Genomic DNA, 15327 nt, shown 5'->3' on the forward strand with positions numbered 1-15327 from the left:
AATGTTTGCAAGGGACCTACGGAAACACTCCTTGCAATATAATCTGGAGAAATGCTACCGATAATGAAGAAAAAATGTGATCAATTTACAGCCTAGCAGTTTGCTTTATTTCCATCTCTCGGCGCTTGGTATGCCACAAGTCGGGTTATTAATAATTTATTCTTTAAGCTTATAGCTACGGAATCGTGATGTGCATGCAGAGGGGTGTTATTGGTAGATGACAAAGCAAACACGCGACTGTCGCCTGCCTGAAGTCGAATACGCCAGACATATTAAGTGTGGCTGGATTCTATAATTAAATTAGATACGTTTATGACAACTTGTAAAAATTAAATAGCAAAAAATACATACTTGGTTAGATATGCTTATTCCCTTATCAGTTCTTTAAATTAAAAGACTCTATTTGTGGTCTGAAAATACTGACCCAAGACGTGACGTCCCAGGTAACCTTGAACATCGATTTGTACACCACAAAGTCGCCGGTTCATGAATAATTTTACGAGGCCTACAGCCTAGCATGCAATATGCATGCTCATAAACGGTCGCAAAGATTTATAACTGACCCACATTTTACATGAACACTTTGCAGGGCCTTACTGACACAGTGCCTCCCAAACCGCATCCACAACGTGCCCTGGAGACTTTGACTGATAAAAGGGATTGGAGACTTACAGACTGCTGTGACAGTTTCCTCATTGCTTGCATTGCTTGACAGATATGGGAGAGCCATTAACCGACAATATGGTTCTTGATTTAATTAATATTATAATATAATATATTAACATTCTCCACGTATCGATCATTAATCTTTATACTATGACTATAAAAATGTCTTGATCAAATCACACCCTTCTTAGGAGCTTTTTCGTTTTAAATATTTAAAGTTTTTGTTTTTGTAATATTTTGTTTGTTTTTAAATATTTCAAAATTATATATGTCATAATTTCCGATATTAAAATTTATATTTTGCATATTTTATCGTACTTTTCTTAGTTTCCCTAATTTATTCCAACCAGAGGGATGTTTGTGTGATATTTTTCGTGTGTATAATTTATTTATATTGAATAAAAAATTAGCAAATAATTTTTTAAAAATTTAAATAATAAATTCAGCAAACAATAATTGTTTTAAAAATACTGTTCAATTTATTTTAGAAATATTTTCAACAACCTTATAATTTTAAAGACTAAATAATAGATATTCTATATCTTATATATATTTTAATATACTGTATTTGTATATATTTATATATTAAAATATTTAAAAAGATCTGCAGTCAATCATAGCTGTGACTCTCAAACTGCATGGCAGGCATTGGGCTCACCAAGCTTTCGGTGAAATGAGCTTTAGACTTCGGATTTGGGCTCGGCTCTGACGGCCTAAAGCCTTCGAACCGAATTTCGTTGGATATACCTGGGCCGCATGTTGTTGTTGGCGGCTTCGTGGTTTCGGCTTGGAAAAACTTTTGAACACAAACACAAAAATCGGACAGCTTGGAAACTATAAATAAACGTGAGTTTTATGCAGCGCTCATTTCAAGATTTGCAAGCAACGCGCGCCGTCAACTCGAAAACTTCGTTTGCCGATTTTTGCGCAGAAGTTTGGCAATTAGCTTAGTTTGTGTGTGGCAGTGTTTCTGTGTGGGAGTGCTTTGTGCTTGTGTGCGGCAATTGCAGCAACAATTGCAGTTAACCGAGAAAACCGACCGAAAACGACAACAACAGCAGCAAAAACACCGCTCGTGAAGAAATAAAAGTGAAGCCGGTTTGCAAAAATTACGCAAAAATAAAAAAAAAGAAGGAAAAACGGAGAAAACAAAATTACAGCCTGCACTGTATTCGTGTGTTAAATCGAGTCACACGAAAATAGTCAAAAAGGCCAGCCCCATAATCGATTAAAACTAGTTTGCATCGCCTGCATCCCATTGTTCAATAGTTTTTGAGGAAAGCAAAAGAGGTGCCTGCCCGAAAATGCAGTCGTTTTGCATCTCGCTGACACTGGTCGCCTTGGCTCTGGGACTCGGAAGTGCGAGTGCCGCCACGCTGCCAACGTCCGACGCGCCGAGCGTGTTTAGCAGCGATCCCAGGAGCGGTCCGACGAGTGGCGATGACGATTTGGGCGGCCTGCAGTTCAATCCAGGTAAGCTAGTGGGGGGAGGCTTATGCAACTAAGGCCAGAACTTGATATTCAAACGAAAGAGTACCGCCCAGCACAGGCCAGCCCACGCCCTCAAAAAATGTGCCACTAAAATTAAGTCCGAATCGAAACAAGTTTGTTGCCTAAGTCTTTCGTTTGCTAAGCGGCAGTTAATGTAATTGTAAATGTAATCGAAAAGCACATGCTGCGGTTAGCTGTGGCAGCCAATGGAAATGCCAAGATTCAATTTGTGAAAGGTGGAATTTTTTGGTGAAGGCAAAGGATTACAAAATTTAAATTATTTTAAATAAAGAAACGTTCTCAGATGGAGTCAAGTGGAAATAAATTTGCTATTAAGAGTTTGCCAAGCTATTTTACGTTAATTTTTTAGATATTTGCTTTAATAATTATCATCAATCTTCCTTTTAAAAAAGAAATCTATGACACATAATGTCCCAATATTTGTACATTTTTTATTCGTATTATAGTATTTCCTGTCTCTGACCAAAATACAACACAATATACGTTCTGTATTTCCTCTCTGGTCTTTGCTTGAGGTTTTCGTTAAGATTCAGTACAGGCCTTGGCCAGCGGTGTGCTGTCCATGCCAATCTGTCCCCTTCGCTCATTGTAAGCTTCTTAAAAAGTTCACGCTGGTTATGCATACACTTAACACCGCTTTTTATAGGCCTGTAACCTTCACAAATGAGCAAAATTGGGAAAAAAACACTAAGAAACAGCGATCGTAAAAGTTAATCTTTAATGCGATTTGCCAAGAGCCAAGTCCATGCCATGAAATTGCAATAGAAATTAGCAAGTGTATTTGCACTTAAAATCGTTTTACCCATTTGACTTTTAACACTTTTTTAAATGACAAAAGAAATATATGTACATATATAAATACCCATTTCAACCTGTGTATATAACTTAAAGAGACAAGCAAGTCATCGCCTGAACTTGACATACTTACACATGGGTTTGAGTAAAAGTTATCAGGCCACGCTGTTCAAATAGAAATTGTGATGCAAGGCAGGGCGGGCACATGCTCATAATAAATGCAGAATAAACACCAGAAATACAGGCCCGACAAATCACAATAATATATTGCCAATTACATTAATTTAATCAGCGACGAGGTGTCGGGTTGTGTGTGTTTGCGCTCTTGCGAAAAGAGTTCAGCGGCAGAAAGCAAACAAAATAAAAAATAGCAACAACAGCCAGGCATAAATCCGAAACCGGCTGCTGTCGCTGCCACAGATGCTGACAAAAAGCTGACGCTGAAGTTGAAACTGAAACTGAAAAACTGACCTACATCAATGCGTAAGCGGCGCTGCTGGGCTTGTGCCGAACTGAAAGCTGCAATTGTAAGTTGTCTCTAAATGCGCATAGAAAACGTCAACGGCAGCCGACGATAAAAAAAATATAGCGAGCAAAAATTTATTGACATTCGCTTGGGCAAACAAAGGACTTAGGCAACGAACTTCGAGTTGAACCGAGTGCCTATGCTACTTTCTGGCACCTTTTTCGTGTTGGTTTTTTAATGTGTAAAGCTGTTCCATGTCATAATAAGCGGGACAGCTCACCTTTGACATTGAACTTGTCAGGCGAACCAAAGGTAAAATATAAGACGAAAACATTGGAAAACAAATTTTTGGCACTCAAGCCAAATGACTTAAGTGGCTATTCACGTGCGTAACCCACCTGAAAATTGCCTGCGGCTTAACTCTTATTCTTTAAATGCTTAATAGCCAGCATTGAGTTGGTTTTATTTTTTACTTTAGTGACTCTTTAAATGTCATATATGCTTTATACAAAAGGAACACCGAAATAATTGCGTTTTATGCTGGTTTTTCCTTGTCATTAGAAGCAGAAGACAATGTATACTTATCGCTTAAATCTTAATTGTACTTTGGTTTTTTTCCTCATTGTTTTGGAGTTGAAGTATTATTTTGTTTTAATGTTTGGCAATGGAGTGATTCACTTGTTTATAAGAATAAAATCATAAAAGTTTTTAGTAAACAAGATAATATTTAAACGTATTATAAAACTATCAAATATTATCTGAAACTGTATAAATTAGGATTTATATAAGGATTTCCCCTGTTATTATGATGCCTAACGGTGCTCTTCCTTGTCCACAAAGACCTTGACAGGTGTCACCCTGACACAAACCCCATTCGCATGTGTCGGAACCCAAGAGCTGTGCAGTGCCCGTCAGACTGGGGAAGTGCTTCATGCCCGGTTGGCTGGCACAAATGCCGAAAAAAAAAACTAAATATAATAATTATTATTATCTCCTCCGGGCCAGGCGCTATGCTATGCCATGCCTCGGCGAACTTTACAACTGGGGCTAACCATGACTTAACCGACTTGTGAACTAACCTCCCCTCACTTTCGCCTTTTAGTTACACCACCGGCGCCGATTGCCTTGTCCGAGGGCTCCAATGAGGTGACACCCTGTAGCCTCGGCTCGCCGGAGCTCAACGAGTGCATCCGCGGCTTGATCCAGGCGTTTGCCCCCAAACTGAAGTACCAGGGAGTTCCCGAGTACAACATGGGCGCCATTGATCCCTACTTTTACAAGCGGGGCATCTTCCGGTACACCAACGATGGCATCCAGGGCGGCCTTCTGATCAAGAACATGGAGATCTATGGCATCAGCCAGCTCCAGGTTAACAGCGTGGCTGCTAACTTCACCGAAAACGGATTCATAATCAAACTGGGCGTGGAGCTGCCCCAGCTGAAGGCTGGTGGACACTTCAAGGCGGACGTGAAGTTCGGTGGCCTGCGCCTGGTGCCCAAGGGTCCCTTCAACATCACCATCGGTGAGTAGGCAATCACCTTTTGCCTGTGGTCAAGTGCCTTATGCCATTACCTTCTCCAGACAACGTCAAGGCCACCATTCTGACCGACGGCCACATCGAACAGCTGCCCAGCGGACAGCAGCGTCTCAGCTTACACCGCCTGAATGCCAATGTCAATATCGGTGACGCCAAGGTGGTGGCCAACGGCATCTTCTCTGATCGGAACCTGAGTAAGCGCACTGTAATTAAAATATATGTATTACTTTGATTTAATTTATACTTTCTTTTTGTAGATGCTATGATCCTCAATCTGGTCAACGAGAATCTGCCAGAGATAACTCGCGTTGGAATTCCTGCCACCCGCGAACAATGGGCTCCCATCTTGATTGCGCACATCAACGAGTTCTTTGCCAAGGTTCCTATCGAGAAATTCCTGGTTTAATGAGGCACTAAACCCCTTCTCTAGGAATAATTAGCTCCTAGTTAGTGTTAGCCTAATAATTACAATTACAAACTTATTTTAAACGCTGTTTCCAAATAATGTTTTATGCTCAAACGATTTGGCAATCATTTGGATTAATTGTCTACATAACGATTTTGTATTTATTTATGTTGAACGAAAAAAACAAATTATAAGTTATAAGAAATTTCCAAAATAAACGCTCTTTTCAAAAATGTTACTAAAAGTCGTTGAATGTCGAAGCAAAAGCTTTTGCATATTCGATTTTAGTCCCAAAAGTATGCCTTGAGTTTCGTAGGCACTGGGAAGAGGTTGTCCAATAATTAACATTTTGGGTAAAATTTTGCATTGTAAAATTATGATCTTTATTTGTAGAATTCAAAAGTCGTTAATATATTTTTTTAAGCTTAAATTTGAATATTTTAGGCTTTAATTACAGTAGTTAATATACATTTTTATTCTTTTATATTAGTATTACTTTCATACATGCAGCTTTCTAACTTTCTTTTTTTTAATTGAAGATGAAAAACCTTTATTTTTATTAATATTTTTATTATTTAATGGTTTATTGCCCACTGAGAAGCATATTTCTCTGCCAAGAACTTTCAATTGGCCCTCGATAATTTCTGACAACTCAAAACTCATTCGAAACGCATCTCTTTCAATGACTCTGGAGAGCTGCTTAAACACAATTCTCAACACTCCCAATTGTCGATCAGTCAAACGGGCCAATATATGCCCCAAAGCATCCAATTACATACAATTAGTTGGCAAAATATTGAAATATAATAAAAGGTCCAGGCCGTGACACTCGCCTCTTCATCGATCAACAACTGAGTCGCAGATCGAGTGTTCTTATTCCAATGATCTCGCTAATTCTGGGAGAACAATTGATTTAATTTTGGATTTTAACACCCAAGGCGCCGCCCGATTTCAGGGATGACGTTGCAATTGCCACAGAATCCTGGTTAATGTTCCAGTTGATTTTGATTTTAATTGAATCCTGCATTCAAGCTCCTTGGCATTCAAGTTCAATGATCGCCAAGATCGTCGTAAAGTTTGCATATTATTTAGCAAACACATTTGCGTCTGCTGAACTTGGAGTGCGACTGAAAGCGGCAAGAACTCAGAGACTGGCAATGAAAACGAATTCAAACGGGTCTACTTCTGGTGGCCAAGTGGAAAATGAAGTACCCAATGCAATGTGCACCAAGGAATTTAAATGGAAATTTAATCTGGTCATGCAGAGAAAATATATATGGGTAAAGGTAAGATGCAAGTTTGAGAAATTCATACGGAATATTTATAAGAACTTTTTTAATAATAAAAAGTTTTTAATTAATTAATAATTAAATTTTAATTCTAAATTAACGATTTTGAAATAAATCTCTATCTATTAGGATTGTTGAAATCTAAATTGGTATTTCAAAGGTTTTACTTATTTGTATACAGAAACTTATGTGGTATCTCCACTGTTCTACCTGCTCAGAAAATAGAACATTTCCTTTAAAAAATATTTCTAAAATTATTATAAAATATTAATCTTATCTTAATCTTTATCTCTAGACCTCCAACAATTTCTCCAAGTGCTTAACAATGGCAAATCAAGCTGCTGTAGATGCAAAAGATGCAACCGCAGCTGGATTTTTCTTTTATTAAGTAGTTTGCAGTCGCACAACAACTTCCAGGCGGCTATGGCCTGCTGCTCGGTCTCAGTCTGGGCCAGTGCGTGTTTGGGATCGGATTCGGGTTCGGGCTCCAAGAGGACGGACGGTCCGCCGGCTGCCTGGTGGGCACAGGCTATGAAGGCGTTGCCTGGAACTAGTTTAGCGGTAGTTGTCGTCGCGTGAGCAATAGAAGGCGGCCCAATAACTTGGCCAAAAGTGAGCCGGAGAAAGAAACCGCGTTCATAATTGACAATTCGGCGGCTTCTTCGGCGTCAACATTTCTGCCGCGTCGCTGTCGCTGTGGCCGTTTCTTCGGCCTCTGCTGTGTTGCTGTTTGCTGTCTGGAAGCGTAGCTGTTAACCGAAGCCCAGAATCGCTCTTGTCTCAGAAGCGATCGGACCTCACAGCCCAACGGACGGTCCTGTCCGTCTAACGCACGAGTATCGAGTATCGAGAACCGAGAACCGAGAACCTAGAGGCGGGCTTAGGAGCAAGTCCCAGTCCGAGAACTCCGTCGTGGTCAGGTGAATGCCATCGGGCAACGTGCCTGGCATTCGAAGAGCTATATCGACAAGGCGTGTTTCGCGGTGGCGGTGCTTTATACTGTATATCAGCCAATTTATATATGGTTTGCCCAGTTCAAAACGAAAACAAATTGGGAAGATAACAACAACCGCAGCAAGAATGTTTGCATTTTTGCGAGTTTTATTACTTTGTGTGCATTTGCTGCATTTTAAAACAATCTCTGGAGCAGATATCCCATCCCCATCGGACGGTGTGGCAGGAGCTCCTGTGCTGCACCAGGGTGATATAAATTCGACGCCTGAAGCAGGATTAGGCGGAGCAGCCAATGTCACTGCGGAGGAAATCAGCGATGAAGCGGCAAAGGGTGAGTCTTACAGATAGATATGTATCTGACAATGCATCCTTGAAATTTCAATCAACATCATATCATCAAACGATATGGTTATATTGGTTATAATTTAAACTTTTCTGAAAGAAGTATAGCTAAGAAATCAATGTATAATTTAGGCCTGGTTAAGGCCTGGATAATTTTAATCTCCCAACAAACTGAATAACCTTTCTAAATGTCTGGGTGTAAATATTTAGGGACTCAAAATGTATCCGGTTTGTTTATCTGGCCCTTATTTCTTCTTATAAAAATTTAAAGTTAGTTATAAAATGTGACCTTAACTTATCCTTAGACTTTAATCAGTTAACAGAACTTTACATTAAATCAGTAAAATATAAAAATGAATTATTAAAATATACAAAAGTAGCAAAGGGCACAGAAATTTGCCCATATTGGTACAGATTTTGTAGACTTTAAGATTTGTGATTTAAAGTGAATACTAAAACGAAAATAAGTATATTAAGTGAAGTTCTAAATTGCTTAAATTGAAATGGTTATCTTTTCAATTTATTTATTAAATTTGAATTACTTCTTGTGAAGAATTTAACTCAAAATTTCTTATAGTTCTCTCAGCGCTTTCAATAGTTTTGTTTTAAATATACGTCATTAATATAAACGCAGGTTCAACGACTTCGAAAAGAGAATTTTTCTGTTCCAACTGTTTGATTTATGCACGGCACGCACGTACCATTACTTGTTTGACCTTCAAAAGTCTATAAATCGTCTATACTATATGGCAAAAAGGGGGGGAAATGCGAAATAGTATCCGCCGAGTGTTGATAGGCCTCTGTTGGCCCTTCAGATCAGTTGGAGAAAGATGTCCAGTGCGTGAACTTTCGGATCAAACTTGGTCGCTTGTGCCTTGTCGCCTGTCAATGTACCCGCCAATCTGTTCTCGGTTATTTACGGTCAACAATTAGACAATTAGACAGCTCTTTTGATGGAGAGAGAGGCGTGATCTGGGCGCGATGTCTTTTCGGGGGCGACGACATAAGCCTATTAATTTGGGATGGCTCGCGGATTGGGCCATAAACGTATACCACACATATATACAAGGCAATAAGCTGACACCTAAACCGCTTCAACAACAGGCAATATTCATTAAAAATTAATTTTTATTCACATTTTGCTGAACGGCTGTTAACAGCGTTTGGAATGGGAGCCGCGATAAATATCGTTTATATGACTGCTGGTCACATAAAATTTAAGAGCGGGCATAAAGTAGACCTCCTCCAAGTCCAGTTCGCAGTGACTCTCCTCTGGAATTCAGGTTTATTTTCATGCACTCCCGTATAGTAGCAGACAGCCTGTAACGGTCGGGAGACCTTGAACTAGCCACTTGCCTCTTGATTCCTTGTAAGCCTTTAGCGTATCTTCAAGGGTTTGTTCTTGACTTGTTTGGTGTTCCGAGGACAATAAGAAATTCCAAGAAAAAATATGGGTATATTTTACATAAGTCATCCCTTAAATAAAATAAATACAAAACACCAATGAGTTTATTTTTCACCTCTTGAAAATGTAGTCAAATTAAGTGTGTCGAACCGGGATCAGCAATCAATCAAAGCTTATTTATTTTATTTTGTCTTCTGGGTGACAGCTTGTCATAACAATTTAAAAAGAATTAAAGTTATAGCCAATAAGCAAAACAAATGACATTATTTGGGGCAAATGAGTAATATTCCGCCGAAATTTCAGATGAGTCACAAGTGGATTAACATTTTTGCGCTGGGTGTTAGGCATACTTTGTAAAATGGACTGAAAAAATCAGAAAATAATTATAAATTCCTGGCACGCCCTGAACGTATTCATCATTACGAGTTGTGCCAGTGAAGCAGCAGAAACCACGTGCTGACTTACGAGACTCCGCAGCTCCAGAGCTTGGCCATTATGCTGGAATTAGTAACAATAAAATTTACACCTAATAGAAGCCATAAAGCTTATACGTTGACAAGAAGCTCGTTTAAATTAATCGGCACAAAAGAGAATAGCTACGATAAACGTCCGAAATAGCTCATTTAGGCGATTCTCGAAACTCTAAATATGTATATTTTTGGGCCAAGAGCAGCGAGAGGCATGTGTAATAAATTAAAGATATGCCAAATTCATGCTAAATAGCAAAAACAACCATGCGTAAAGAAAACCAAATAGAGCCCGCGATCTAAACAAAGGCCTAGACCAATTTTAAGAAGCTGCCAATGGACATGACAAATATATGACAATTGACAGTAGAAAGTTGCCGCGCTGGGGGGGCAACCCAAGCATCTCTGGCGCAACAAAAATGGCACAGCAATTGTCATTCAGTATGGAAAAAGCTTAAGTTTATTGTCAATATTCTGGGCGACAACAAAAAATGTCAAAATATTGAGTAATCACTCTCAGCTGGGGGAGAAGCATGGACCCGAGACTTGAAACGTGAACGAATGTTGAGTAAATATTGGCTTGGTCTTTCTTTTTCCCATATATATATATTTTTTAGGTGCTTTGTCAATACCGCAATAGATTGGCTCAAAAATAGGTTGTAAAGTACCACAGTTTTGGCTAGACAATTGCGTATGTAGCTCAAATCTTTCAAGGGGTCAACGAACCCGGCTCTCTAAACTGCCACCAGAAGTGCTCGGCGGACATTCAAGTGCGATACAGATTCTCAAGTTATGGACTCATGACAGACAATTAAAAGAGTTTTTGTAATTGCCGCGATAAGCGTATGAAATCGGTGACCTACTTATGTTCATAAGTATTATTAGTTTGCAGAACAAAAATTTGATTTCAGGCAATATATCTTTACAAAGGTATTTTACTTTTGCCACCAAAGTTTGTTTGTTAAATATTGGACTTAAGGGACTTTAGGGTTCTTGAGCTTTAATCTTGGATTGATTGGAATCTCCGAAAAATATCTGCCAAAATATCGTTCTATGTTTCCAAAGATCAGCGCCAATTACTCGCACTTTTTCATAAATATTATAAAATAAACAGCAACATTCATGAAGAATATATTTTAAAAATATCTTTTTCCAACTTACAGACTCCTCTTCGCTTAACCTTAGTCGGCAGCGTCGTCAGTTCTTTTTCGATCCTAATCTGCTGCTATGGCAGGCGGGTCTAGGTGGCTCTGGTTTACCTGGTGGCCCCGGAGGTTGGGCTCCCCTAGAGGGCTCCAAGTGCCTCACGGTCCGGGGCCAGGCAGGTGTCTGTGTTCGGATTGACGGATGCCGACAGTACTACCGAGTAGCCCGCCAGCTGACCTTTGTTACCTTGCGCCAGTGGCCGTCGAACGGTGGCATCGGTCTCAATGGAAATCTTTGCAATTTCTTTGATCAATTGGGTAGAGTCAATAATGGAATTTGCTGCACGGACATCGACGCCAATTCCTTTGGAGTGTTTCCACTGCCAAGCACAACGACCACGACAACCACCGAGAAGCCTCTGGTTTCGGCTGATGAGGCAGATAAAGTAGATGGAAATGCAGAGGAAGAAGAGAACAATGAGCCACCTGCGGAAGCTTCGCAACCTGAGGATCCCATTGATAATGCGAATAGCGTAGAGGATATGCCGGATTTCCAGGATGTTAACACCATCGAAGGTAATGCCCCAGAGCCGAGTCCCGATTCCGAAGTCCAGCCGGAGGAAGTGGAAGTGGAGCAACCGGTACCTGTACAGCCAGCCACTCCGATCAATCCTTACCAATGGCCCTTTGGTACCTTTGCGGGAGGAGTGGCCCAGTGGCCGCCACCGTTGCCCACGCATCCGCCCACCACAGGTGGCTGGCCTCCGCCGTTGCCCACGCATCCGCCAAACCATCATTATCCCACGCACCCGACCACCGCTGGAGTTCCGAGCACGAAGCGCACCACACCGCGTCCTAGTCCCATTACCACCAAGAGACCCAGCTACCCGAGCTATCCAACAGCGGCGTCAACAACCACGACAACCACACGCCGCCCGACGAGTGGCAACAGTCCGGAGGGCCTGCCGCTGCAGTGTGGCAATAAGAACCCGGTGTCGCCCGACCAGGAGCGGATTGTGGGTGGCATTAATGCCAGTCCTCACGAGTTTCCCTGGATAGCAGTGCTCTTCAAGTCCGGCAAGCAGTTCTGCGGCGGCAGTCTCATCACCAACAGTCACATCCTCACCGCCGCTCACTGTGTGGCACGGTAAGGATCGAGGAGTATCTTCTACAGGAATCAGCTTAAGTTTTCATATATTTTTTAGCATGACCTCGTGGGATGTTGCGGCTCTGACTGCTCATTTGGGCGACTACAATATTCGGACAGATTTTGAGGTGCAGCACGTTTCTCGAAGGATTAAGCGCTTGGTGCGCCACAAGGGATTCGAGTTTAGCACGTTGGTAAGTGGTCTTACAAAATTAAGTATGGAGAGCGATCTTTTGAATATTTTATTTTAATACTTTAATAATCTTTTCCCAGCACAATGACATTGCCATACTTACGTTGAGCGAGCCCGTACCCTTCACCCGTGAGATCCAGCCCATCTGCCTTCCTACCTCGCCCTCGCAGCAGTCGCGTTCGTACAGCGGCCAGGTGGCCACGGTGGCGGGTTGGGGCAGCCTCCGGGAGAACGGACCTCAACCATCGATTCTTCAAAAGGTCGATATACCCATCTGGGCGAATGCAGAGTGCGCCAGGAAATACGGAAGAGCAGCGCCTGGCGGCATCATAGAGTCCATGATTTGTGCTGGCCAAGCGGCCAAGGATTCCTGCAGTGTAAGTGTTAATTCTAAAACAAATATATATGTTGCTTCCATTTTAATATATTTCTTTTATTTTCAGGGTGACTCCGGTGGTCCAATGATCATCAATGACGGCGGACGTTATACCCAAGTGGGGATTGTTTCCTGGGGCATTGGCTGTGGCAAAGGACAATATCCTGGCGTATATACTCGTGTCACGTCCCTGCTGCCTTGGGTTTACAAGAATATTAAGTAAATATGGGATTGCGGTTAGTCTAAGACGTGATATGCAATGAGTTAAGAGCGAACAATGTAATAAAGCGAACCAACTTTTTAAAATATACCAGAAACACCTGAAAGTATGCCATGAATGCCAGTGCGAGTTAAAGATATTTTCTGTGGTGATGGTTTAAGGGGTTTGTGCTGTAAAGTTAATAAATAAAAATCATTACAAGAAAAAATATTATAAAATAAATTAGTAAAACAGTTAATAAATTAATTTCACTACAAGAAAACAATATAATAAAATAAAAATTTAAAAGGCATCTAAGTATTCCAAGCTTTACGTTTCTGCTTCTGAAATATTTCTGAATAAATCCCTGTCCAAAATGACGACACCTAGACTTTTCCAACTCGAGGATATGTTCAAGTTTAACCACATTGTGCTCGATCCTTTGGTGGAGGTGTATCCCTTACCATTCTTTCTTCCAAAGATATTGGAACATCCCGATCTGGTTCTCACAGCGGTGGCTCCTGACGACCGTCTCGTGGGCTTTATCCTGGGCACCCGAATAGTGGACTCCCAAGAACCCAGAATCATTGGTGATGGAAACTATCAGCAGAGTGCTTGCCACGGGCACATCTCTGCCTTGGCTGTGGCTCACGACTACCGGAGACTGGGCCTGGGCACTCGCCTGATGGAGAGTCTGAGGCAACTGCTGGACCGCTATAAAGACCCGTATGTGGACCTCTGTGTGCGCGAGAAGAACCACAATGCCATTGATCTGTACGAGACTCTGGGATATGTCAAGTACCGCTGGCTGCCTCAGTACTATGCCAATGATCATGGCTACGACATGCGGCTGCCCCTGGCAAGCGACGTGGAACGAAGATCTCTGGAGGGTATTACAAGGAACAAGTTCTACAGCTTTGGCAATATGATTTTCCACCTCCTGATAATCTTTGTGGAGGGAGTAAGGCAAATTCTTAAGAGTGACACACGGTAATCGGCTTTAAAAAATATATCAATGTTTCCATTAACCTACTTACCGCAACACATGTTTTGCTGCAAAGTTAAAATCATATCGCAGACACGAATAAAAATTTGAGAAAAAGTTCATTGCACTCGAGCGATTTGAAAAGAAATATTAGGAAACCTCCCAGAGACAAAGATGAAAACTAGAAAATATATGTCAGAAAACATATGGAAGCAAGATTTGTTTATATGACAACATTGAACCAGAATTTTTCAATTCTGTCCGTTTCAAGTTGCGTAAAATGGCAAAAAGCGAAAATCATTGCGCGTGTTTCGGACACATGCTCGGACTATTATATTTATATATATTCATCTGTATATTCCAATTTGTTTGCTTTGAAATATGTTGCTAATAGAAAGCACAACAACAAGGGCCTTGACCGTCTCCAAACGCGAATTTGCAATTGAAATTCGCTTGGCAAGGAGACGAAACATAAATGCGTTTGGCCGAAAGTATCTGCACTGTGTATGTGGTGTATCCGTATCTATAGTTTGCCCTCGTGCGTCAACGGAAATCTGTCCGTCGTTGAAAATCTACCTCAATTGATTTTTTTTAATTAGCTGAAGCTGATATTTATTTCGAGTACAGATGCTGCGTATCTCGGAAGTCCTGCTCATTACCTAATTGCCGTTGGTGCTTGAATCTCCAATGGCCGTCGTATGTACTTTCTCATTTCGAAAGCATTCTCCGGCTCCGGGTAGTAGTCGAGCACAGTTCGCTGAAGTGCGTAGCCCAGGGAACAGTATAGGCGGTAGGCAACCAGGTTACTGCATCGCAAGAACAGGTTGATGGAGGAAGCGCCTCTGAGGTCCAGGGCCGTGTAAAAGTAGTCCATCAAGGCAGTGGCCACGCCAACACGTCGATACTCCGAGGAAACAGTCAGCGCTGAAATATGGCCCTGCGGGTCCCACATACTACCTATGTACTCTTTCTTCCCGAAGATATATCCCATGCGTCTGGCCTCGGAACCGGGAGCCAAGGCAATCTGTGACAGCCCTGGAAATTCCAGAAGGTGCTTTACAAAGAAGGTCAGACTATACACCTCGGTTAGGGCATCGAAGACCAACGAATTGAATTTGAATAGATCGTCAAATTGCATTTCTCGCAGACAAGTCATACTGTAGCGGTAATAATTTTATATATTTACAATAAATTTTGAAAAGGGCTTGGCTTTACAGCAATAATTATATCTCTTGAAAAATATTTATAATGTGACAAGTTTGCCTAAAGTAAAAGTGACTTTAAATAAGTACCTTTTCAAAAAACTCTCTCAAATAAACAGAATCAAGCCGGACAGTTGAGAGCCACCGCACACAACGGAATCAAAATATATATCTTTTGATTCTCTAATGAGGTTAATGTTCGAGGCACTCATTGACTCAGCGGCCTGTGCGCGTTTCAAAG

At 41.2% G+C, this 15327-nt stretch overlaps 4 protein-coding genes across 4 annotated transcripts; 3 read left to right on the forward strand and 1 right to left on the reverse strand.

Moving 5' to 3' along the window:
- Positions 1-1549: 1549 nt before the first annotated feature.
- On the forward strand, positions 1550-5635 carry LOC108072510 (uncharacterized). The gene is made up of 4 exons (XM_017163682.3): positions 1550-2139; positions 4542-4961; positions 5021-5170; positions 5234-5635. The coding sequence occupies exons 1-4, from the start codon at positions 1971-1973 to the stop codon at positions 5380-5382; spliced, it is 888 nt and encodes a 295-aa protein (XP_017019171.1). The 5' UTR covers positions 1550-1970; the 3' UTR covers positions 5383-5635.
- A 1665-nt stretch (positions 5636-7300) lies between these two features.
- Positions 7301-12982, forward strand: l(2)k05911 (lethal (2) k05911). Its single transcript, XM_017163664.3, has 5 exons — positions 7301-7956; positions 11003-12131; positions 12190-12325; positions 12405-12701; positions 12768-12982. Exons 1-5 carry the CDS (start codon positions 7596-7598, stop codon positions 12921-12923), a joined length of 2079 nt encoding a protein of 692 aa, XP_017019153.1. The 5' UTR covers positions 7301-7595; the 3' UTR covers positions 12924-12982.
- A 219-nt stretch (positions 12983-13201) lies between these two features.
- On the forward strand, positions 13202-14006 carry Naa20B (N(alpha)-acetyltransferase 20 B). The gene has a single exon (XM_017163713.3). The coding sequence runs from the start codon at positions 13276-13278 to the stop codon at positions 13891-13893; it is 618 nt and encodes a 205-aa protein (XP_017019202.1). The 5' UTR covers positions 13202-13275; the 3' UTR covers positions 13894-14006.
- A 457-nt stretch (positions 14007-14463) lies between these two features.
- LOC108072520 (N-alpha-acetyltransferase 20) lies at positions 14464-15156 on the reverse strand. Its single transcript, XM_017163691.3, has one exon. It carries the CDS (start codon positions 15038-15040, stop codon positions 14540-14542), a length of 501 nt encoding a protein of 166 aa, XP_017019180.1. The 5' UTR covers positions 15041-15156; the 3' UTR covers positions 14464-14539.
- Positions 15157-15327: the final 171 nt, after the last annotated feature.

This window comes from Drosophila kikkawai, chromosome 2L (genome assembly GCF_030179895.1).
Source record: "Drosophila kikkawai strain 14028-0561.14 chromosome 2L, DkikHiC1v2, whole genome shotgun sequence".
Taxonomy (NCBI): domain Eukaryota; kingdom Metazoa; phylum Arthropoda; class Insecta; order Diptera; family Drosophilidae; genus Drosophila; species Drosophila kikkawai.